The sequence below is a fragment of the Thermothielavioides terrestris genome, chromosome 1 (assembly GCF_000226115.1).
Source record: "Thermothielavioides terrestris NRRL 8126 chromosome 1, complete sequence".
NCBI classification, from domain to species: Eukaryota; Fungi; Ascomycota; class Sordariomycetes; order Sordariales; family Chaetomiaceae; genus Thermothielavioides; species Thermothielavioides terrestris.
The window spans coordinates 2,151,517-2,178,383 of record NC_016457.1 but is presented as its reverse complement, the minus strand read 5'-3'; the positions used below and the strand labels follow the sequence as shown (position 1 = coordinate 2,178,383).

Below are 26,867 nucleotides of genomic sequence, written 5' to 3'. Positions count from 1 at the left end.
CCTACATTACCTTATTTTAGTAGTCCTATATATAGTAATTAAGGTAGATAATTAAACTAGTAAAAGAGAAGATGCTAGGCATTTGCTATTTCAGTATAGGCTTAGCGTTCTTAACCTTCGAGTACTATCCTTCAACTATATTTGTTGTAGTAATCTAGTAGAGCAAGGGGGTCGCGTCTCGTACTGTTATACGCAGATAGTACTTAGTGACTATCTAGCGGTAAACGTGTAAGAGTGAGAAAGATCAATGCCTTTTAGCCTCGTTAGCTAATAAGGCGGCACTCCTGAATACTAGTATATATCACAAAAGTATATTGATGCAGTCTGTCTTCCTACAAAGGGGTTCTAGGTAAAGTTCCTTTTTTAAAGGAACGCTCGTTACCCTTGACCGTAGTACAGTTATAGGTGCCTTTACTATAGTTGCGTATAACAAGTGCCTAGGGATAAGAAGAAAAGATAGTGTCCTTGCTATTATTATAGAACTTAATATAGGATAAAGGAGTATATAGAAAGGGAAGAAAACTAATCTATATTATACTCTATATAGGATTTCTATATCCGTTATCTAGTCTATAGTAAGGTCCTCCGTTGTAATTTACCTATTTATTTGTTCCATTTGTCTAGGTCGACGATACTATCGCTAGTGTATAGGTCGTCCCTAGCTACCTTTAACGTCTTTATAGCTACTCTATGTTTAATAGATATAAGTGTCTTCTTAACTTTCTTAGGAGGATACGTTAACGTCTTCTACGCTTTATCGTCGATTATTACTTTTCTCTAGCGCTTACTACCTATAACCTCGACAGTTTTAGCTTCCAACGTCGATTAGATATCGTTGTTATATTAACTCTATAGCGTCTTAGCTAGCGTTACTAGTACAACCAATAGCATAGCTTTAGCTATAGATGTCTTGTTTAACATCTTCTATATAGGCGGCTATATAGCTTTAACGGCGTATACTATAGTCGTAGTTATAGCTTAAACGATCTTAGATACTACTTTATAGTAGCTAGTAGTCTAAATAGATGTTCTAGCTTATTTCGTAATAGCTACCTTTATAATAGGTAAGTCTATTGTAGTGGCTTAGGTCTCGATAGCCGCTAGACGATGCTCAATGTCCTATATACACTATATTAGTCCTATATAGATGCTATTGTATAGGTTCACTGTTGTTTAGGTAGCGAAGTCGATCTTCTCTAAAAGGGCATTGTTCTTATAACGAAGATCCGTTATAGTCTTATTGTACACTAGCTATAAGTCGTTAATCTTTATCGTCTAATAATAGTGTATATTATTAAAGTCGCTCTAGAAGGTAAGACTACTAGGATCTAGGTTATTGGCTTTGCTATTTGCTTCTAATATACTAATAAGCTTTATTGATTCTACTATAGTTTTTTCAACTTCTTTAATATAGACTTAGTACTTCTAGGTAAATTAGAGTAGATCCTTAGTTAGCGTTTATACCGCTTTTATATCCGTTTATAGAGATTTAATAGTATTATCGTTTATAGTGACTATATAGCTAGTACCACTTGCTATATCTATAACTTAAGCGTTATTATAGTAGGTAAGTCCAAGCTCTATTAATATTACATTTATAGAAAGGTTGCCTTCGCCTTTAGGCAAAATGTAACATAATATAAGGATTTCTATTATAATCGGTATATAGCTTACTATAACTATATCCGTCTTTTAGAACTCTTTAAAGGCTCTCTTAATTGTACCTTTAATCTTCTAAATATATAGGTTATATATAAAGCTAGTAGGCTTATTACCGAAATCCTTCTTCGGGACTATATAGTAGAACCTAGCAAATTATATCGCTAGCTTAGCTATATACTTGTTATTATAACTAAAATCTATATATATATAAGTAAGCACTTCGCTTATAGTAGCGATATACTTATTTATAGCTTTAGTTAAACGCTAAGAGTACCTATATAATATATAGGTTTTCTAAAGCTCTAGGATACGATATAGCTTAGTCGCTATATCTTTCTTATCACTAGCGTAATCGGTACTATCGTTGTCGAAGACGTCTAGGTTGTCGTTAATTATAGTAGCCTCGTCTTCTAATATAATATATAGAGCTTATTAGACTTCCTAGCGCTATACGCTAATAGAAGTAACGTTGCTAGTTTCTAGATACTTAATCCCTAGTATACATTGTAGGGGCTACTCCCCTTCTATATACTTATAAGTTAGGAGAGTTCCTAAGCGCTCTTATATAGTATTGCTATCCAACGCTTCGTTATAGTCTTTATAGACTTCCTATTCGTTGTTAAACACTATAATAAGGTCTATAGTAACGTTCTACTACTACTCCTTATAAATAGTCTCTAAGCTATTTTAGATTATTTTAGCTATATCAGCTTCTTTAGTAGCTATTATTTTGTTGTTGTAAATAGTTTTAGTAGCAACGTCTTTAATAATAGCTCAGTAGAATATAGAAGCTCCTAGAGCGTATAAAGGAACGCTAGGTGTACTATCGATTTCCTTTGCTCCTCCTACTTACTTAGCTATAAGTCGGGCGCTCTCCCTCTTCTAGGTGTTAGTAGTATAGCCTTTAATAGGCGTCTTTCTTATATAGGGAGGTATCTTATAAACGACGAAGGCTAGTTGGATATCTCCCTCTATAATATCAATATAATTGTACTTAAGCGCTTCGCTACTCAATAACGTTAGTAAACTAAGAGAATCGACTATATAGTCGCCTCTATCGTTAATATAGGCACTATAAAAATATATAACGGATTATTTCAAGTTGCAAATACAATATAAACGTATACCGACTAATAGCAGCTCGTATAAATATATATAGCTCAATAATAAGAAAGTCTAATAATCGATTGTATAGCGAACGTAAATAACTATAATAAAGAATTATTAGGGAAGATAGATACGTTGAGGTTAATATATAAAGAGAAAGGAAATTGTAGTAGCCTACGTTAAGCCGTTCTAAAAGTAAATAAAAACAATAGCGCGGTGCCTATAGCCAATAAACAGTATTACTATCTAGCGATAGCTAGAGAATAGAACATTATACCTCCAAGGCTCGAAGCCTTATACCTTTATAGCAATAGGATAGTTTTCCCTAACTATTTATAGGTCAAGGTCAATAGCGAATCTATATATAGGAAAACTAAGATAAGCAAAGTGCCTAGTAAACTAAATAACTATAGTTTTATAACTAAGAGCGTTAGTAATATCTAAGTAAAGGGTAAAGAAAAAAAAACTAAGAGATCTATAAGATAGAGGACAACGTTTATATATCTAATAGCGATATAGTAGTAATAGATATATTAAAGCGAATATATTCTAACAAAGAAGGTATAAATAAATAAAAAGAAAAAAAGGAAATAGAAAAGAAAAAAAGAGAAAATCAATAACAGTATAGCTATTAGTAGTCGCTACCCTTCCTCTATAATAGCTTGACAACAATTTAGTTCTAAGATCGAGGAATCTCCTTTACTTCCTCCTATTCCTTAGTAGCAATACCCTTATTACAATGTTCCTTCTCCTAGTCGATAGGGTACGCCTTTTTATACTCTTTAATAAGTTCCTTAGCGCTATTAACAAGCTAGATATATAGGATCTACTAGTCGTCTTTAGCGATAAATCCTTTCTATTGCACTAGATACTCGACCTTAGGTCTCCTATTCCTCTAGATAATACGCCGTTATACAATTCTCTCGACTTCCTAATACTCGTCTCTATCAACAATTATAGGGCTAAAGGGTTCTATATTATAGCTAAAGGGGTCTTTCCCCTAATCTAGTTTCTATAACTAGGAAACTAAAACTATAGAATAGACTTTCCAACTAGCTAAGAAGTTAAGTTTATAGGTATTCCTATCGATTTTATAGATAATCTTAAATGGTCTTACCTACTATAGTGACTACTTTCGTTTAGGTTTTCCTAGGAGATAGTATCCATTGTATAGTCGTAGATAAACGGTATCTTCTACTTTAAACTTAATAGGTATATACTTATCGTTGTAATATATTTTTGTAATAGCGCCTATATAATTGATCTATTCTACTACTTCCTCCTAATACTACTATCTAAGGACACTAATAGCTTTGATAAAGGCAACAATACCCTTTTTATAATGAAGTATATCTAAGATAGAACGTAGTTTAAAGCTATATACCAACTCGTTTAACGATCTTCCAATAGTGACTACGAACATATTGTTAAGGTTGTACTATAACGTAGGGAGAAGTAGAGGCTATAGCGTTCCTAGTTTTTCTATAGCTTCTATATAGATAGCGATTTCTATCGTCTAGTAAATTAGGGTAATAGACTACCTAGACATAGGGACCTAGTTTTTCTAATCGTTTCAGTATATTGTATTCGTTGCTAGGGGGTCTAGCTCTCTAATTATATATATTTAAGTAGGCTAAGCCTATCTTCTTCGTTATCAAGCAAGACATTAAGCAGTTGTTAATATACGTTCGTTAGCACTACGTTAGTAGTTCTCTTTCTTCTAGGAAGGCTATTAAGCCTCTCCTCTTGTTGTTCTACCTCTATCTAGACGATAGACATTCGAGCTATTAAGCTCTGACCATAGTCTTATTGTCCTTTATCTTCCTACTATATCCCACTAAACGTACCTAAGCTATATATCTTCCTCTTAGAAGATATTCTTCCTACTACTCGATATATACTATCTTCGTCTGTCTAGAGGGACACTATATTCCTTTGGAAGCTATCTCGTATACTTGGTCCTAGGTGTAGTAGGGTAGGTTAGTATAGAAGTTTTATACCATTTTAAATAGGGGCTTAATCAGGGAGGAGCTTAGCTCTATATCTAAATAGGATAGTATAGACTACAAAGTCTTCTAAGATCGTAGAACTATATAATGCTATATTAATAGCTATATAATGACGATATAGCCGACCTATTAAGGCTCTAGTATACTAGTACCGGCATCTCTAGGAGGCGTAGAAACCTATTGAAGCGTATATGTTCTAGGGGTTTGTTAAGACCTTGTCCTAGAAGACCTTCCTTTGCCTAGACGGTATAGAATATCGAAAAGATATCCTATTATCTTTAACATTTCAAAGACCTATTGAAGCTTCGTCATTATCGACGTAGCGGTTGTAAAACGCTAATCTAATCGAAAGACAATAGTTCTATCCTCCTAAATAGAGATAGGGGTAGAATTTTCATTGATTATCATTTTCTTCTCTAGTCTAGCCGAACTAGTTACAAAAGTGGTTAAACGTAGTAGCTATTTACAAGCTTCTAAGCTTAGGACTATACCTTTATAATACTTAGCTCCTTCTAATAGTATATCTAGTAGTATTTTATATTAGATATAAGGTCTTAGTATAGACTTTTACTTTTCTTTTTAAGAGCTATACTTTTACCGCTATTACACTAGTTAAGTCTAGTATATTAGTTGCTAAAGGTATCTAGGTAATCTATAAAGAACCTATAGTCATCCTTCAAGGCCTTTAGACCATATATTTCGAAGGAACCTAGCTTCTTAAGAGGTTTTCTCCCTCTAGATAGACGTCGAAGGAGCTGACATTCCTATAGAAATGTATATATTAGTCTTTTTATAGTCTATCGATATAGTCGTTGCCTTTCTTAAAGACGATAGCTAAGCGCTTAATAACTAGACTCTAGTAATATATATATATACTATCTATAGAAGCTTTAGGAATCTTATCGACCTCTATAACACTATCAATCCTAATATTAACCTCCGAGGGAGAGTCTAAGGATATATCTATCTTATAGCCTTTCTAAGGTATACTAAGCGAAGAAGACCTAGCTAAAGCGATATAGATACCCTTTCTATCTTCGCTAGATATCTCTACTCCGTCTATCTATATAGAGGCACTTATAGTAATACCTTCTAGTCTCTCTAAAGCTAAAGCTCTAAAGAAGATAACTAAGTATATTCTTACTACTATATTTAGTGCAACCTTTCCGACTCTAGCGAAGGCTAGCCTTTAGGGCCGCTTCTCTAGTCAGAATGCTATATATTGGATCGAGACCTTCGAAAAGATGTATAAAGCTTATTAGGTTATTAATAATAAGACCTATATATACCTATTTAAGCTTTAGTATAATACTATAATCTAGCCTATTATCTATCACTAGGAGAAAAAGGACTAAGAGACCTAGGCTAGTTTCAAGGCTAAGTTCCTAAAGCGCTAGAAGGGCAACGATCTAGAGTAGTATAGTAATAGAGGTTACCTTTATAATTTAATCGAAGGGAGATACTAGCTAGTTAGCAAGGTTATCTATAACTACTTCGAATTAATCAACTATATATACGTTGTCGCCTCTACCAAAGTTCGTAAAGAGTTGTAATATATAATCGTTCTAACTATATAGTATACACTTAATCAGTAGATCTAAGTAGCTTTTAAGGACTACTAGTATACCTTAAAGAAGGACAACAAGGACTCTATCTATACTACGAAGTAGGTAGACTTCCTCGAGTTCGTTCAAGATACTCTTTAGAAGGGTCTTAACGTAGGAGACCTCTTTCTTAAGACCTACGAATATAAGATCGATCTATAGAAGTACTACTTGCTTCCAGCTATACCTACTATCAAGACGGCTCCTAAGCTATAGGAGTAGAAAGAGGAGGAACCGAAGAAAGCTCTTATATCTATACCCAACGATATTAATAATCTAGCTAATTAGCTCTAACGTCTATATATCTAAAAGTAAAAGATCGCTAAGCAGTTTAAATAGAAGATTAAGGCCCTTTATTTATATAGAATCGATCCTACTCCTAATGAGATCGAGGTTCTCTAGATATATTTCTAGTAGTAGAGCCACTTATAGAAGAGACGTGTTAGCTTTGTCACTAGCCTATATATTGATAGTCGTCCTCCTAGCTATAGTAGACCTATAAGCTCTAGCTATTGCTACTATTGTAGTAACTCTAACTATATAGTCCTCAAGTATATAGAAGCTATAAAAGCTATAGCTATAGGTCTAATATATTACAAAAGTATAGACTATTGCCTTAGCGATAGGAGTAAGAAGGGCTATATACTAGCTAAGACGATTACCCTTATAAAAGTAGATATCGACAATATATAAGAGGTTAGCAAGATCAGTTAGCTTGTCCTAGTATATATAGCCTATTGCCTATAGTATAATAGCTACCCTATATACTAGGTATACTATTGTAAATATAAGCGCTTAAATAGTCGTCTATTCAAGCTAGATATATCCCTAGTACTAAATAAGTACTACCTCTAATAGCCTAAGCTATATTAGGAGCCTATAACCATCTAGACGATGATCAATCGTCTTATATATAAAGGGGAGCCTAAACTCACCTTCGCCTTCTATTATATAGTGTCTAATTAGTTGTCGTTTTATATAGTTCTATTAGAAGGAGGTTGTATCTTAACTTAGAAGGTTATCCTATAGCCTATACTAAAGGCTAACGAATTCTATCGACTACCCTTTCCTCTCTTTAACTAGACTAAGAGGGAAGCTAAAGAGGAAGTGGACAAGGAAGTAGAGACTATACTTCAAGGTATACTACCTACTAAGCGTTAGTTCGCTAAGGATAAAAGGGAAGACAACATCTAGATAGACAGTACTTTTATACCTTTAGTGGAGCCTCCTTATATAACTATCCTTAAGAACCTAGCTATAGCGAATTATATAAAGAAAGAGGAGCTATAGTCTAAGCTACCTATGCCAAAGGTTGCTATATTGCCTCTATATATAAAGGATACGATCTATACTATAATAAAGGCGAAAACCGGTCTAACCCTTAACGACTTAGTCTATATCTCGCCTAAGTATAAGGATACTCTAATTATATACCTATAGGGCATTTCTACTAATATCGAGGTTATCGACTACAAAGGGTCTAGTATTCCTAAGCCTAATAGACTAGCTACTATACTAAAAGATATAGGGGTCTATATATAGGCTCTATACACTAATATAAATATATTTAATAGTCCTCGCTCTAGTTAGACTAAGACAGTTCCAACGATCTTCAGAGTTACTAAAGATAGTGTATAGGGCATCTATATAGGAAGCCTCTAAGAGCGTTAGATTTGTAAAGGTCTGCTTAGAGATGTTAACGATTATATTTGTACTCTACTATAGAAGTCTATCTCGACGCTTTCGGTCTTATAGCATATAGAACTCGGTATAATAATAAGAGTATAGTCGCTTTCTACTCTATATATCTAGTTCGAGAAAGGTTATTATAACAAGTATCTCGCCTTAATCGACTTTAGTTTAGAGTATAACTATATCTCGATAAACGTTGTTAAGAAGTATATACTACTATATTAGCCTACTAAGGTCGTTTCGAAAGGTCTTTATAGCTTAGCACTGTTCCTCGGAAAGACCTAGGTCACTCTTTACCTAAGTAGAGTTGGTATTAACCTTCACTTCTTTATAACTAAGGACATCGCTAGCAAATATAAAGCAATCCTTAGTATATTGTTCGTCAAGGATACTACTCTAACCTTTGATTACTATAATAGCAACCTAATTACTACTAATCTACTTATAAAGGGAAAGATAGTCTAGACGTATATCGTCTTTAAGAAGATTGCCTAGTAGAATCGCCTACTATCTCTAATGTAACTAGCCGTTTAAAAGCAATTCTAGAGATTGACGAAGAGTCCTAAAAGAATCTTTAACTAAATAGAGATAAAGGAAGATGAGACTACCCTTAGTTTCTTTAACAATAATATAGGTAAAGCAGTTTTTCATTTTATTTTATAGAAGTCTTATATACTACTCCTTAATACTCTTTTTCACATTATATATTCTTATTCTTTATCTTCTCTATTTAGATAGACGAAGATCGAATTGTTATCCTATTCAAAAGGGAAGAGGGGGACTTTAATCGGAAACCCCTTTTCTAATTAGAGACTAAGGTAGGAGTTTAAACGTAAAGTTAGATATACTTTAAAGACATTTATACTCTAGAAGAATATTGTAAACAAGGTTCAACTAGTCGATTTAGCACTATTAGATAGCTCTATACTAAAGGGAGACCTATTATAATAAGAGAAGTAGCTTATAAAGGCTAAGGCAAAGATATAGTTTAAAAAGGAATAGGACGATCTTATAGTCCTTTGTTTCTTAGATCTTAAACTAAGCTTAAAGCTTACCGAGGAGCGCTTTTAAACGATACTCACTACTATAGATAGTTTCTTTAATAAGTTAGAAAAGAAGATGTTTACTAAGATTTTATAAAACTAGGAAGCTATACTTATATAGGATTTCACTAAGTATAGACGTATCTATAAAGATATTGTCCCGCCTTAGTATATTAAGACTATCCTATATAAGGCTTAGTAAAGCAAGTCTATTCTAATTCTAAAGCTACTAATATAGAAGGTCATTGATCTACTTAGAGAGAAGTAGATATATAGGATTATCGAGTATAGCTATATAAGCTACTGTAATAACTAGTTCCTCGTTCTTAAGAAGGATAGTAGATTATAGCTTATTAATGATATTTAAAAGGCTAATGCTATAACGATCTATAACACTTTTATCTCGCCTACTATAGAGGAATTTAATAAAGACTTTAGTAGCTATAAGCTAATGTCTCTCCTAGATCTCTTCTTTAGTTATAATTAGGTTAATCTCGATAAATAGAGCTACGATTTAACAACCTTTTCGACGCTAATCAGTCTCTTCTATATATATACACTGCTAATAAGAGATATAAATTCCATTGCCTAGTTCTAGAGAGCTATAACGACGATCTTTAGTAACCTTATTCTAAATGTCTATCGAGTCTACCTAGACGATATTATAGTAAAAGGTCCTTGATCTAATTATAATAGCTATCTAGATAGAGGGGGACGTTATAAATTTATTGTTAAGTATCTTAAGAACATCGATACAATATTGCTAAATACAGAGCTAGTAAGTATAACTATTATTATAGTAAAGTCGAAATAGGTATAGCCAAAAGCGGTCCTATTTAATTATCTTTATATATCTAATAGACACCTTCCTAAGGAAGCGAAAGTAATTAAGATAAAAGAGTAGAAGACCTATTCTAACATTAAGGAGGTATATATCTTTATTAGAATAATTAGATACTACTAGATCTAGATTAAAGGCTTTACAATTATTATAATTCCTCTTTACGCCCTAATAAAGAAAGACGTTGAGTAGACTTAGGGGCCTACTAAATAGAAGGCGATAGATAAGCTAAAGGAGAAAATCACTATTGCTCTAGTCTTTACGACCTTCGTCTATAGCAATCTATAGTATAGTATAATCTTCCTAGTTTACGATACTAGTATCCTTAGCTAGGGAGGTATACTTAAGTAGGTCGGTCCTAATAGTAAGAGACACCTATATAGGTTCGAAAGCAGTATCTAGTCAAAGGTAGAGAAGTAGTATAATGCTATAAAGAGGGAGCTAAGGGGGCTACTCTTCCTCTTAAAGCGCTTTCACCGCTACTTCTTTAGTATACATTTTACTATAGAGACCAATGCTCTAGTTCTAGTCTATTAGCTTAATAGTACTATAAGCAATATTCTAGGTACTTTTATAATACACTAGATTGCTTAGATCTACCTATTCGACTTCGAAGTCAAGTATATCCTAGGTCCTAAAAACGATATAGCCAACGTATTGTTCTATAAGCCGCCTAGGCCCTCTGACTATATAGAGAAGGAGTTGAAGGAGGATATCGACGACTAGGTCGACATCTAAATCTTTATCAACTATATAGGCGAAGAGACTTTATATCTAGAGGGGAAGCTAGAACCTGTCCGCCTTTAAGATAGTTACTCCTAGTGTTCCTAGGATATTGTCTACTTCCTATCGACGATAGAAGCTTTACCTAGCTATAGTCTATACTAGAAGCGACGTTAGCTTAAAAGAGAAGCGTTAAAGTACTTTGTCGAAGATCGTTACCTTTTCCTCCAAAGTACAAATTATATATAGTGTTATAGGTATATTATTAATACCCTTAAGGAGAGACGTTTAATTTTCAACTAGTGTTACAATAAGGTTAGCTATTATAAAAGGGAGCTAATATACTAATAAGTAACGAACTACTACTACTAGCGTAGTATATACAAGGATATAGCGAACTAGATTTAGGCTTATACCCTATATTAAGCGTACAATGCTTAGAGGTTTAAGGAAGCGGTAGGTTAGACAACGTCTTCGTCTTTTCCTTTTACTAAATAGCACCTCGATATCTAATATATACCGTCTAGCTATAGGGAGAAGAAGTATTTCCTCGTCGAGGCTTATAACGATCTTATAGAATATATTAAGGCTAAGATCCTATTAAACAAGTCCTCTAAGTCTGTTAAGTCCTTCATTTCGCGATATATCCTTTGTCGCTAGGGTTACCCTATAGTTGTAGTTGTCGATAAAGGCTCTAAGTTCAAAGGCGAAGTCAAGGAGATCCTTTATAAGCTAGGTATTAAGAGAGTCATTATCTCGCTATACAATTTGTATATAAACGATATAAATGAGGCTAGCTATATCCTAATTGCTACTTCGTTTATAAAGATAATTGATATTATAGGAAAGAAGTAGAGGGAGCTCCTTCTATATATCTTATATATAGATTGTATAACCGTTAAAGGCTCTTATAGAATATCTCCCTTCTTTCTTGCCTATAATTATAAGCCTATTAGTCTAATTGAGTTTAATGTTCCTATATAGTAAATTCTTGCCTAGGACTCTATCTACGCCTAGTTAGAGGAAGAAGATCCTATAAAAGTCTATATAAAGCTTATTGCCCTCTATATCTATATCCTCTAGGAAGTAGAGTATAATTATAAGATTGCTATTGAATAAGTTACTATAGCCTATAAAAAGATAGCCGAATACCGTAATAAGGCCTATAAACGTAAATTTTACTCTAAAAATATAGTTATATCTATCGATAATCTTGTCCTTGTCTATAACAATATATACCAACTAGATATAAGCTTAGTTTAAAAGCTAGAGTACTGCTAGTTCGGCCTATTCTATATTTAGATAATTAAAGACTAAGATACTTACTTCCTAGAGACCCTAAATAATATACCTATCTAGATGCTATATCCTCTAAACTGTATAAAGAAATTCTTTAAGCTAGATAACGTCTAGCTAGAAGTAGATAGGCTAGCCTCGTTCTATTGTAGAGAGGAGCGCTATAACGATAGACATTGCAATAAGGTTGGCGATAAAGGCTATAGCAACAAGGAGTAGGATTCTATAAATGCTAGTCACTTAGGAGCTGCTAATAGTAACAATAATCGTAGTAAGGGTGTAGATTCTATAAATATACGTTACTCGACGCCTACTAACGATAGCGAAGGGGAATATAGCGTCGCCAATAGTATTAGCCTTAACTAGGTAGAGGGAGACTATACCTACATCTTTACTAGCCTAGGTAGCTACACTAATCATCTAAATAGGCTTCCCTATAATAGCGTTGTAGTTCTAGGTTACAACGAGGTCTATAGTATAAGCGATCGCAATAATAGGACGTTAAGAAAGGACGGTATAGAGGACGCTACAATTATAGTTGAAGAGGAGGTCCTTAAAAAGGAAACCCCTAGTCGTACTATAGCGCTTTAGGCTAGCTAGACTCGCTCGACTATAAAGGGGGCAAGGAAGGAGCGACTTCGTTAAGAGCTTATCGTTGAAATCCCTTATAGAAAACTACCTAGGTTTTAACATTAGCCCTCTAGATATATAAGGACGTACATTCTAGAAAGGGAGGAGGGCGTAGAAGCTACTATCTTCGATAGTTTTACTAGCGTTTAGCTATATTTCCTTCCTAATACCCATTGTTATATTAGCCTCCTATTCGCTAGTAATGTCTTTATTAGCTATATTTTACTTAGTCTTCGTTTATCTACTATCCTTCGCTTGTTTTTAGCCCTTAGGACCTTATTCTTTTTTATTAGTACCTAAGTTTTCCTCCTAGGGGGTAATCTTACTTTTAAAGGCCTTATAGTCATTTATACCTTTTTCTTTTCACTTTTGCCCTCTAGACAAATAGTTTCTATTGTATAGGACTAAGTTTCTTAGAGCTAAAGTCAAGGCTAAGAAAAATCTACGATTAGGGTATATAGTCTCTTAATCTACTATCTATAGGCTAGGCTCCTAGACTATATTCTACCCTTGCCTATCCCTATCTATTGTCTCTATTTCTTAGTAGTATAAATTCTTATAGTTGACCTAGTACTACGCTATTTGCTCTTTAATAGTATCTTCTAGCGAGGTAAACCACTCTTAGCCCACTTCTTCTAGATATAGCTTTAGCCTAGGATTATTCCTTAGATCGTATAGGAGATAGCCCTACAAAATCAAGCCCTAAGCTAGGTACTTCTAATTATTCCTATAGATATAAGTCTAGGTATATTCCTTCTCTAACTAAATATAGTTAATATACTTATTAGTAAAAAGAGGAGTAAGAGAAGCGTAGCTATTAAAGAGCTAAGTTATATAGATATCCCTATCTTCGTTAAAAGGAGTTGTTGAACGCTAGTACAATAGTTTATAGCTTTAGCAAGGAACTTTGTTGCTATAGGAGTATTAGTCTTCCTCTGCCTAGAGGGTAAATATAAAAGGGAAGTGTAGCACTTATTTACGACCCTATACCTAGATTAAGAGAGCTAAAGCTTAGTTTAGGCGTATAGCGAGATAGTATATCCAATGCCTAAACGGTCTACTATTGTAATGCTCTATATATATTGGACAAAGGACTAAGGTATTATAATACTATTCAATTATATTAACTAGCTTATCGTTGATATAAACCGATCGCTATATCCTACGCTAATCTTACTAATTGCTTAGTAGGACCTATTGGATATATAGTAGCCTAATGTTTAGTCGAAAGATCTTAATTATACTATAGATAGCTTTGTATTCGACTAAGATTATAGTATACTCGTCAATATAGCGTTTATCTTTTAGCATTAGCGGATCTTTTATTTTACTTTAGACTACCTAGATATACTTCTAGGCTATAAAAATATTCGTTTTTAGTACTAGCGAAAGATTAATCTAACGGTTTATAATCTTATATAATAATAGCCTTTAGTCGTCTACTTTATTAGTGATTTCCTATAAGACGTCGTAGGTACACTAGTTGTTCGATATCTTAGTTTTTAGGTTATAAATTTATATATAGGAGCTATATACGAATTCGAAAGGGAAGTAGAAGACCTAACCACTAAGAACCTAATTTGCCTAGAGAGACGAGGGTACTAGAATAAAGTAGCGAGAAGGTTAGAGGAAGGAAATGGTTCTAAGATAGTAAAGAGGAGAGGAAGGCCTTAAGAATTTAGGAGGTGGACGCTCTTTTCTAGCCTATCTCTAGCCAATCAGTGGGCGCTATAGGCCTTATCTATTTTCTTTCGCCTAGATTAGGAAAGAGCTAAATAGCCCTCTTGCCTTTAAAGGCTTATCTACCCCCTTTTTCTCGATCCTCCTACTAGCTCTCTTATAGTCAACCATTTCTTTCGCCTTACCTACCGCACCTTAGATTTTCTTACAATCGCTTTAATTAGTCTAGATCTTTCTACCTAGAGAGCGACTTTTCTATTAAGCTAAAATTTTATATACTATCGCAAGTATTACTATAGGTCGTTATAGGATTCCTAATTTCGTAGGGCCTATATAATCTTAGGCTAATATAACTGCTGTCCTAGGATAGAAGTAGCTGCTTAGAGAGCTTAAGTTTTATATATTGCTAAGTTTATAGAGGCCTACTAGAGATAGCGATTAAGCAAGGTATTACACTTCCCTTATAAAGCAAGAGCTAGACTTAAAGATACTAAGTTACCCTAGAGAGACTAGTCCTAAGCTTTTTCTATTTCTATAAACCCTAAAGAAGTACCTATAAGATATAATCAACTAGTAGCCCAACTAGATTTAGAGCCCTCGGCTTAGTACGAACCTTAAGATTATAAACTACCTATTTCTAGGCTAGCTAAAAGGAAGATATACAATAGATCAGTTTTTTGAAATTAGCTTTATAGATATAAGTATTTTACTCTTCGATATAGAAGGTATACTATTTGCTAAAGAATAGTTAGAGGGCTAGATAATCCTAGACGTTATATAGTTTTTCTTTCGTCTTTATAAGAACTATCTCTAGTTCTATCTATAGCCCGTCTTAGATACTAGTCCTACACTAAAGGAGTTCTACTAGTCTAACTAGAAGGTTATTACTAACCATTGCCATTTCTAGGTCTTTCTTTGCTTCGTCGATAGAAGGCATTAGGCTATTACGATCTTTGACTAAGTTGTAGGCTAGCTTTACTACTTCGACTCTATACTTAAGAGTATAGAGACGTATACCGACATTTTATTAGAGGTCTAGATCGCCTTCTAATCTATCTATAGGTTCCCTTAGTTGTAGCTATATAAGGAGGTAATTGTCTACTATCCTTAGCAAGGTATAGGTTGGAAATATAGATAGTTCTCCCTAGAGTTTATATAGGCTTTTCTTTAAGAGCTCTAGCCCTACCTTCTAGACGGATTAATATAATTTAAGATGCCCTAGCTCCAACTATATTAGAGAGACAATAAGAAAGTTATATAGTAGTATATATTATACTTGTAGTTAGAAGCTTATAGGAATACTCTTAGTACCTTTAAGGATTACCTACTCTATACTAAAAGGATCCCTTCGCTATAATAGAACAAAGGCAAGATATATAAGCTCCCTCTAGACCTATTGTCTCTAACCTAAGAACCTATATAGCCTACGCTTTTAGAGTACAATAAAGACGAAGTAATTAAAGTCCTCTAAGGCAACGACATATTTACGCCTAATAAGCTAGATATTTCTAGGCTCGACGACCTACCTATATATATCTATAGCTACTTTAGCGATATAGAGCTTAGGATCTTAGCTATATACTCAATAGCATTTAAGTAAGCCTAGATCTCTAACTAGAGTAAAAAGGGACTAATTACTATTATATAGCTAATCCTCGTACTCTAATCAAAGTAAGAGGTAGTATACTAGGTATACTACTATAGGATCGTAGAGCTTCCACTAGATAGATAGCTAAGTAGCGAGCTATCTTTATAAAACCCTATAGGTGACCTTAGACAATAGTTGCAAGCTACGTTTTTAGTATCTAAGGCTGTTCTACTACTTTAAATAAAGGACTAGAATACTACTTTAGGACTATCGGCTATACTAGCGGAGGATCTTAATAATATATCGACCTAGGCGAACGTTAAAGCTAAGATTATAGAGATCGCTATAATATAGGCAACTACAACTCAAAGGCTCGTCGACACCCCTATAAACAAGTTCAATTAGGAGCATCTCCTTAGTAGTACGTAGGTTAAAAAGCTTAGGGCCCTAGTATAGGCGGCACTTAGGATAATAGTACTTGATCTCTATCTTTAGGAAGAGGAGACGCTTATCTATATATTTATAAAGAGGCTAAACTATCTTAAGATGCTTTACTCGCTAGTACAGAAGCATTTATAGGTATAAGGATCACCTATATTATCTAGCTATACGTTACCCTCGGTATAGCACTGTAGTAAGCACCTTTATAAGGAGCCTACTAAGCCTAAGCAGCTACTTCGTCTACTATTGTATAACCTATACGACTACGCTTTCGCCTATAAGTATAAGTATCTAGTATAGTAGCAAGGATAGGACATATATATTAAGGAAGTAGAGGAGTACGAAAGACAGTGTAATCAGCTACTATAGCCAACTAGGCCTTCGCAAGCTGAGTAAGCTATATATAGAGAGCAGCTTAAGGAATAGCGACAATGAGAAGCATATACTAGGGAGCTTTTAAGATGTAAGCTTGCCTATAGAAGTGTATAGCAAGCTCGAAAGGGAAGTATAAATTAGAGTAATAGACTACCTAGATATAGGGACCTAGTTTTTCTAATCGTTTTAGTACGTTGTATTCGTTGCTAGGGGGTCTAGCCCTCTAATTATATATATTTAAGTGGGCTAAGCCTATCTTCTTCGTTATTAAGTAAGATATTAAATAGTTGTCAATATACATTCGTTGGCACTACGTTAGTAGTTCTCCTTCTTCTAGGAAGGCTATTAAGCCTCTCCTCTTATTGTTCTACCTCTATCTAGACGATAGACATTCGAGCTATTAAACTCTAACTATAGTCTTATTGTCTTTTATCTTCCTACTATATCCTACTAGATATATCTAAGCTACGTGTCTTCCTTTTAGAAGACATCCTTCCTACTACTTGATATGTACTATCTTCGTCTGTCTAGAGGGACACTATATTCCTTTAGGAGCTATCTTACGCGCCTAGTCCTAGGTGTGGTGGAGTAGGTTAGTATAGAGGTTTTGCACTATTTCACTAGTTCGTCCTCTCTAATTAACTGTCTATCTAGGGGTAATAAGCTATCGAAAAAAGGAGGCTAATGCCTAAAATATAAAAGATTTCTTTCTATAGGTCAAAGGTAAACTTAGTATCTTAGTCGCTAATGATTTATACTAAGAGTCCCTAATCTATATACGTTAATACTCTAAGGATTATAACTACCTATTCCTCTATTAACATTTTATTGTTTTTAGCTATAAAAAGCTTTTTCTTACTAAACTTGCAAATAATAGTATATATAGCGTTGAAGATTAGGTACTTCTTCATTGACTATAATGTCCCTTTAGAGAGTATAGTAGACAAACTAACAATAAAATCTATAATAATAGTATAGAAAGGCTATAGCAATATCCAAATTAGCTAAAGGTCTCTAAGCTTTAGTTCTCTTAAGGTCTAGTTCTCTCTATATATAGGGTAGTGCTAAACGTATTTATATACTATCTAACGCTTTCGGTTAAATACAAATACTAAGAGATTCGCTATTATATTGTCTATACTAAAGTGGTAAATATTGTCGTATATAACGATAAGAATGTCTTTAATATAGCTATTAGAGATATAAAGCTTCTTTGCTCCTTTATAGTCGATATAGTAGAGGAGACCGTCCTTTAGTTCGTAGGGTCTAAGCTATAGCTTTCGGTACTACTTTCTTTATAGCTCTCCTTCTTACTCTTTACGTTCTTTCTACTTAGCGATCTTCTTAGCTTATTCTTCTATATTATAGAGACTTCTAATAATCTTATTGTACTAGCGGTCGTTAAAGTAAACTATAGTTAGCTTAGCTTTAAACTCGTTATTAATAACTAGTTCGAAGGTACTAGTGTCTATAATATAGTATTCCTCGATATCGATCTAAGTAGTAGACTAAATGTCCTCTAATTTATTAGTAGCGTCTTAGGTTTCATTAGAGGCGTCCTCCTCGAAGGTCGGTAAGCGTAATAGGGCGTCTAATATAACGTTGAGCTTTCCTAGTATATAGAAAATGTTAAGGTCGAACTAGGATAGCTAGTTTATAGCGTTAGCGAGCTTTAAATTAGCCTTTATAAGGTCTATAGTAGCGAGAGACATATACTTTACAATACCTCTAGTTGCTATATAGTCTATTAGGATGTTTATAGGGTATTAGTTTAACTATACTATCTTTTAGAGCTTCTTAACTACCTATACAATAGTGGCGACTTCTATTTCGGTACTCCTATACTTCCTTTCTATATTGAAAGTTAGGCGAGATAAGAATATAATAGGCTAGATCTCGCTACTTAGAATATCTTAGCTAAGGATACTAGTATCGTCCTATTCGCTATAGAGTTGAAAGACGATTGCTCTATATCCTTTGCCGTTTATATCGAGCTTAATAAATAGCAGTTTATTAGGGCGGTAATAATATAGGAAATACTACTTATATAGATATTCCTATAGTAATCTAAAGGACTTTAGTTCTACTAACGTAGACTCGAATTTAGCGTTTAAAGTAAATACTTTCCTAACGTTCTTTAACTTAGCGATAGGAAGGTCTTCGCTTACTCTCCCTTAGGCAAGGAGCTTAGTTTTATAGTCCTATAGAGGCTATACTTTCGCTATATACTATAGAATACCCTTATATAGCTATCCGGCTATACTAAGGTACTATTCTAAGGTCTTGAGGATATTAGGGAACTTAAGTTTCTTAAATATAGTAATCCTATCGTCTATCTTAGCTACTCCTTCGCTATTGACTATATAGCTAAGAAGTCTTATTAACGGGTAGGCTATAAAGGATTTTTCTACTGAAATATAAACGTATACCTTGTTGAAAATATTAAGAACTATCTCGATATACTTAAGGTACTCCTCTATATTCCTGCTAGCGATAATAATATTATCGATATAGGCGTATACAAAGTGCTTATACTTATAGAACAAGTAGTCTATAAAGCGCTATACGAAAGCTAATAAGTTTTTAAATCTTATTAATACAACGTTTAAACGTTCTAAACCTCTAGGACTAATGACTACTATACAGTTATAGTATTCTTCTACAACTAGAAGCTAGAAGAAGAATCTAGAGACGTTGAATACTATAAAGATTATATTGCCTATTATTATATTTATAATATCGTCTTAGTTAAGTAATAGGTATATATCTAGTACCACTAACGTATTTAGGGGCTAGAGGTCTACTACGACTCTGCCTTTTGTTTTTCTAATAACTATATAGTAGACTACGAAGACTAGGCAAGTAATAGGGGTTGGCTAGTCTATGAAGTCTATCTTTCCTTATATATATAGTTTATTATATTCTTCGTCGACAATCGCTTAGTCTTTAGTGCTTAGTGGGTAAACCTAAATAAGCTTAAGCTAATTCTACTATCTGTCGATAAATAGAATTCTTATCTTCTAATCCTCTAGTATAGAAACAATACTATAGTTATAGAAGACGTTATACTTGTCTAGCAATGCCTTTATCTTTTCTATATACCGTTTATCCCTACTATAGACGCTTACCCCTACTACTAACTTGATATATAGGATGTCGTCTAGTTTCTTAATGCTATAGGATAGTATATAGAACTCCTACTTAGTAGATAGCTTATACTTATCCTCTATTAGTATCTCTATCATCGGTTCTTTACTACTAGGCTCCTATTATATAGTTGTTGTTATTTATATATATTTGTTGTCTACAATGTTATTCTAGGTCTACTATGTAAGATTCTATACCATTGTCTAGATGTCCTTCTCTAGGCTATACTAAAAAAGGTGTCTAATATACTGTCCTTCAACAATGGTAATTAGGCAAGTAATATTGTTCTTTACAATAGCCTAGTATACGCTCTTTATATCTATAATAGCGTCTAGTATACCTTCAACGTATAACGCGAAGTAGAGCTTACGTTTTTAGCTACCTAGATTGTCGTTATCAGTATCTATAGGCTTAAATATAGTCTTAATTAAGTATTCCGTTATAGGTACGACCGTTATAGTATTTACAGCTTTCACTTTCTAGATTATTCTTTTCTATTCTATATATACTCTCACCTTTATATTGTAAATAGATTAGAAGTAACAAATAGACGTATTAAGGTCAATCTTTACTCTATTATAGAGTATAAAGTTAGTTCTAATCAATAGTTTTACTCCTAAACCTTCAATGACGTTAGCTATTATAGTGAAGTAACTATCTACATTAGTACTATAGACGATTCCTTAGATATAAAAGTCAAACTCGACTTACTTCTTAACTTCAGTATAGGCTCTAATACCTTTAATAAGGTACAACTTTATATCAATCTAACGCAAGTTCTTAGCTCACTTAGAGATAAACTCCTTATCGACGAGGTTGGTATTGCTACCTATATCAAAGTAAACCTTAGTGCCTAGCTCGCCTAGGTTTATACTAATATTGATTATAAGGTATATAGCTTACTTGTCCAACGCCTTTAATAGCGGTATATATAGCTATACTTCTATAATCTGTCCTTTGATCAACGTAAAGTTTATATCTTTACTATTAAGCTTATCCTCGTTGTTACTAAGGTTATACTAGTGGTCTATTTAAGGTTATATAGGTCTACACTTGTCTTTATCGCTATTGTTGGCTATATACTCGAAAAGCTTATAACGTATTACAAAGACTCTAGTATAGGCGATATATTACTAAATCTATAAGAGCTATTATAGCAGTTTATTCCAACTTAGTCTAGGCTAGCGAAAGGTATAATATAAGTAGTAAAAACTATTAGCTTCCTTGTCTTCTAATTCCTCATCCTTAGCTTTAGTATCGTATTTGTTAATAAGAATATACCTAGTCTTCTCTAGTATTTTACAATAAAGGTTAGTGTCTTTATCGTCTTCTATTACTATAATCTTACTATAGTATAAGAAGGTACTATCTTCGAACTACTTCTTATATATATATATCCAAATCTATTAGAGTCGTTGAAGTCAAGGTAGTCTTCCTTAATTACCGTTGTCACCTCTTCTCTAGCTATTGAATAGTCTAAGTTCTCCTCTACAATCGTTGAACAGTTAATATCCTCTTCTATATCTAGTTGTACTATAGAAGTTTTAGTTATCAAATAATTATACTTAGTTACTATCTCTACGCTAATTATTTCTAAGTTGCTAGGGTTTGTCCCTATCTCTTCTCTAAGGATTATAATATCCTCTTTTACCTCTTTCTATCTAAAAGGCTCTACTATCCTCCTAGTCGTCTCCTTATCCTTCGTCATTGTACTCTATATCTACGTTGTTAGCAATAGGACTATAGCTAATAATATAGCCCTTGGCAGCGTCCTAGTAGAACTTGTCTCTAACGATATATACTTTAGTATCGAAGATACTAAAGAATATACCTATCTCTATAGTTATATCTAGTTTAGAGTATAATTAGCGAAGTTCTAGATAAAGACAATTATATAAATGTATTAGACGTTGCTCTTTAATAGTATCTCTTTAAATATATATATATTTAAAGTATTCTATAGCGAATTTCTAAACTAGTTTATTTTTATAGTTGTCCCTTATAGTATATTGGTTTTCGTTTAACTATTTCTCTACTTTATATCTTTTAATACTAAACTCCTTTTTTAAACGTTTAGTCTATACTTTTATAGATATAGTCAGTACTGCCTTTTCTATAGTAGAGAGCTACTGTTTATACTATTATAATGCTAAGCCTCGAAGTAGAGTCTATATTTCTATATATAGAGTCTCTTCTCTTATTAGGTAGTATCTAATAACTTAATCTACCTACTTAACCTAAAGGTTGATATCCCTATAGTATAGCTACTATTTGTTATACTATAGGTCCTAGGGTTCCTTAGACTTGTTCTCTATATCTAGCTAGAAGAGACTAGTGTCTTAAATCTTCTATTTCAATGTAGATATAGATAGCTACAAAGACGTAGTACTTCTATCCTTGGGTTTAGGCTAACGGTCTTCTATACTTATAGCCCTATTCACTCTTTCGATTATAACGTTTAAGTTCTCTATTATTCTAGCTATCTAGATGAGAAAGTCCTATATAGCGAAAGCGGCCTAGATATCTATAGCTCTAGCTACTTATCTAGAGGGTCTAGCTCCTTGTCCAAAGGGTCTAGCTACTTATCTATATAGTAGGCTCAACATCTCTTAAAATAGTAAAGAGACACTAGAATCGACTAAACTATCTATATATTTTATTCTAGGGTTCTAGATAATTATACCTAGTCTAGAAAGCTTAGATAGGTACTAGGATAGTTGGCTAAGCGTCTATAGTAGTAGTTAGAGAACTTAGTTAAAAACGCTAATTAGCTAAACTATTAGAGATAATAGATCTTCCTTTTTAGGTTGTCGGTTCTAAGGCGGTAAATCCTACGATCCTCTTAGTAGTCCTTAGTAGCGTCTACTAAGATTATAGCTATTAACGATATAGGTTTCGTATCCCTATTAAAGAATAGTTAATATATCTTAGGGCTCTAGTTGCTTTTAGAAGGTTAGGCTTAGTAGAGTTACTAGCTAGTTCTTAATCGAATTATATCTAGTTTTTACTAATGTTTCTAGCGATATAGCTAGTCCTAGTTACTAATCGCTAGTCTCCTAAGGCTTTAAGGTCTCTAATAGTCCCCAACTCTCTAGTACTAAGGTCTCTAGTGTTTCTTAGATCAAGTCCTTAGTCTCCGAGGTAGCGTCTTCGATCCTAAGGTCTAAAATAAGGTTCTTACTAACGGCTACTTAGACTTTATACCTAATAGATATAAGATAGGTATATAGAATATAGTTATTAAGTATCTAAGAGGGAGGATACTTCGAGATATATAGTTCTTAAGTATATCGCTATATATAGTCGTCTTCTTCTAGTACTATCTTAAAAGATATTATAGCTTCTAGGTACTTAAGTTTCTATCAGCTAATACTAGTAACCTACTAAACGTTGTAGGTAACCCTAAAGTCTTTAATAAACTTAAGAGTCTACTATATATCCTTATAAACGTTTATATTTATAGGGCTTAACTTCGTCTAGTTCCTAATACCTTAAGGGTACTTAAGGTCAAGTTGACGGTATTAGCGAAGCGAACTAGTTCGTTATATAATACGTTTCCTAAAGCTTACTCCTTTAAAAAGGAGTATTATCTGCCTTAGACGTTACTCTATACAACTTACTAAATATAACTTATAATATCTCCTAATCCGAACTTAGCTCCCTTTAATAGGAAGTAAACAGATTCGAATCGTTAGTAGGCACCACTTGTTATACGTAGATAGTGCTTAGTAACTATCTAGCGATAAACGTATAAAGGTAAGAAAGATCAATGCCTCTTAGTCTCGTCAGCTAATAAAGCGGCACTCCTAAACACTAGTATATATTATAAAAGTATATTAATGTAGTCTGTCTTCTTACAAAGGGGTTCCGGGTAAGGTTCCCTTTTTAAGGGAACGCTCGTTACCCCTGACCGTAGTACGGTTATAGGTGCCCTTGCCACAGTTGCGTATAACACGTACCCAATACGCCTATAGTCGAGTATTGTTTAGCTAGTTGTTCTTTAAATACTGTTTAAGCCTATCGGTACTAGCGTAAGCAATAGCAGCTTTAATAGACTCTATATAGCCTTTTTCTAAACGATAGCTTAGAAGAGTAGCCGCTATATAGCTAAGGTACTCTTTGTTAATACTAATCTAGCGCTTTAAAGTCTCTTAGCAATGCTTTATATAAAGGAGATATTATATATATAGGAGGCTATACTTATCGTAGCCAAATGCCTCCTAGACAGCAAGTTGTTCGGCTATAGAGTCGTTGGTAATTATATATTTTAGAAGCTAGCCCCTATTAGCTACTCCCCTATACTACTCTAGCAGTACGCCTAGGTATACTACAATGCTATTAGTAGTCTACCTCTCTATAAAGAAGTAAGTAGAAGGGAGCTAGTAGCTATTGAAGTTCTAAACTATAATTGTAAATAGATATTAACCACTATAGGCAGTCTTATAAATAGTATCTATAATCGACAGTTGACTATACTTCTTAAGTATATCTAATAGCTCTTTATATACAAAGACTAACGTAGAGGAGTTCTCGCTAGGGATAGTCAACGCTTTATACTTATACCGATTAGTATAGGATAGTAGCTAAGTAATAGCTTCTATAAATTCTAGCTCCTTAAGAACTTTGTAGGACTATACCTTTCGATCGTTACGTTTACTAAGCTTAAGAGACCTACGAAGATTAGCAATCTCCCTTATTGTAATATACTAGCCGCCTATAAAGTAAAGGCGTACCCTAGCCTTAGGGGTTTTAGTATAGCTATATAGCTAGTGTTCTATTACACTGTCGCTATATCTAGAGAAGAGGAGGTAGGCGATATACTCTAGAATAGTATATAGGCGTTTAACTATCTTAATGGCTTCTATTAAGTAGTTATAGCTATAGCGAATGTCGATATTAACGATATTATCCTTATATAGAACTTAGTAGAGAGTATAGCGATATAGCTCTATATTCTATAATGCCTTGTTACATTGGCCTTGCCCTTTCGTCTTTTATAGCGTCTTCCAAAGGAGGTACTAGAATATAGTCTTCTTTTACTACTACCTTAGGGCGTCTCTTCGGCTATAGAAATACGATACCTAGCGCTATTTAGCTTACTAAATTATATATAGAAGGGTAAACTAGCCCTCTTTGAACTAATGTTCCTAGATCTTTACGATGTTGTTGGGAATTGTAAAGCCGCTATTTGGCGCCTTAGCCTTTAGTTTAAATAAGCGAATTAGGAATAGGTGCCTATACCTATATCTAGAAATCTCTTTTAAAGAACTATCTTCCTTAGAGGATAGTATAGAGCTACTAAGTAGCTAGGCAGAGGCTAGAGTAGGACTAGGAATACTACTTAATTATAACGATTGTAGGATTAGAGGCTTAGAGACAAGGAGGAGCTAGGATAGTATCTACTAAGTAGCTAGATCGAAGTTAGGTTTAGTAAATATATATTCTAGGACTAGGGAGCTCGCTATAGGTATAGCATTAGCAATTTAACGCTAGTAATCAAATTCGCTATTTGACTAAATAGCACTTATATATTAAAGGGGACTAAGGGCGCTAATAGGCTATAAATACTACATTGTTTTATTGCTAGCTATATAATATATCGTTTTATAGCTAACTATATAAAGCGAGCTAGTCTATAGTAGGATATTAGTCTATAGCTAGATCAATGTTTAGCAACTGCTAATAAGTAAGTAGTAAAACAATTTACCTAGCAGATCTTCTAGTTACTAGCTATATAGTATATTGTTTTATAGCTAGCTATATAGTATATCGTTTTATAGCCAATTATATAGTATATTGTTTTATAGCTAGCTATATAAAGCGAGCTAGTCTATAATAGGATACTAGTCTATAATTAGATCAATACTTAGTAACTACTAATTGGCAAATAGTAAAACAACTTACTTAATATATCTTCTAGTTACTAGCTATATAAAGCAAGCTAGTCTATAGTAGGATACTAGTCTATAGCTAAATCAATACTTAGCAACTACTAATATATACTAATAGCAAACTAGTTGACCAACTTACTAATAAGATCTATTAGATATAGGCTAAATATATAGTTCTATAGCGATACAATGTTGTAATATAGGTTAGAGTACAATAGAGGGTAGGTATAGACGCAGATTGGTTAGGGAAACGTAGGCAGGATGCAAACTAGCGGCTAGCTAGCTACTGACGCGATGCGGACGTAAGGACCACCGTGTAGAAATTGTTAAACGGCGGCAAGAGAAGTGACTTCTAAGCGCGGGCGCCATGGTACCTGTGGGGACTTCGGAAATTAGGCTTGGCGGGACCTCTATAACCTCTAGCGCTGTGAAAGCATTGGTTCCTGCGATGGAGGGAAGGGCTCCACGGTGGCGCGCCCATGCTGGGGGAAGAGAAGGCCCGGCCGCGATCAGGTGCGCAGCATGTATTCCGTACTTGATCTTGACGAAGCGACGAGGCGAGATGGCAGCAGGCATGCGCACCATTAGCTAATAACACGCCACACGATACTGAATACCGTGTGCAAGTACGGATGGTGTATGTACAGTACATGGATGCCACGCGCAATCGGGAATCGGGGAGGTGTGGAGGTGTTCGCGCAATGCGACACCGCTGTGAACAAGGCAGAGACTTTTGGACTGCAACACCAGTTTCCCGGCTTGCATCTCGGTGACAGAACTGGGCTGGGAACTGAAAAGCCAGAATGCGGGGAGACGGTGCACATGATAACAGGGAATCGAGGAGCCATGCCAGGCTCGGTTAAGGCGTAGCCGGTTGATTGCAACGTTCCATCCGTCCAGCGGTCAGAGGCAGTCAAAACAACACGGCAACACTCTGCAAGGGAGTTCCCGCAGTGCGCTTGCAGACAATTAATCGATGCTCGAATCATCGATAAGAGGGCATACCAAGTGACTGGGCTCTGGAAAGGTTTCCGACGTTGAGCATTGAGCTGCCACCTCAGCATGCTCCCCGCGCAAGAATCGAGGGGTCCCGTGGACTTGGAGAGCGGACGGAAACGATTAATTTGGAATGCTTTCA

The 26,867-nt window shown here is 34.3% G+C and overlaps 2 protein-coding genes across 2 annotated transcripts; one reads left to right on the top strand and one right to left on the bottom strand.

The window, feature by feature from the left end:
* Positions 1–11,227: 11,227 nt before the first annotated feature.
* Positions 11,228–11,536, top strand: THITE_2042658 (uncharacterized protein; the record flags this gene model as incomplete). The annotated part of the gene is made up of 2 exons (XM_003649048.1): positions 11,228–11,333; positions 11,355–11,536. Coding segments are annotated over 2 exons (288 nt in total), but the record flags the coding sequence as incomplete, so codon positions are not given.
* A 7,425-nt stretch (positions 11,537–18,961) lies between these two features.
* Positions 18,962–19,213, bottom strand: THITE_2037479 (uncharacterized protein; the record flags this gene model as incomplete). The annotated part of the gene is made up of 1 exon (XM_003649047.1): positions 18,962–19,213. A coding segment is annotated over one exon (252 nt), but the record flags the coding sequence as incomplete, so codon positions are not given.
* Between the last annotated feature and the right edge of the window lie 7,654 nt (positions 19,214–26,867).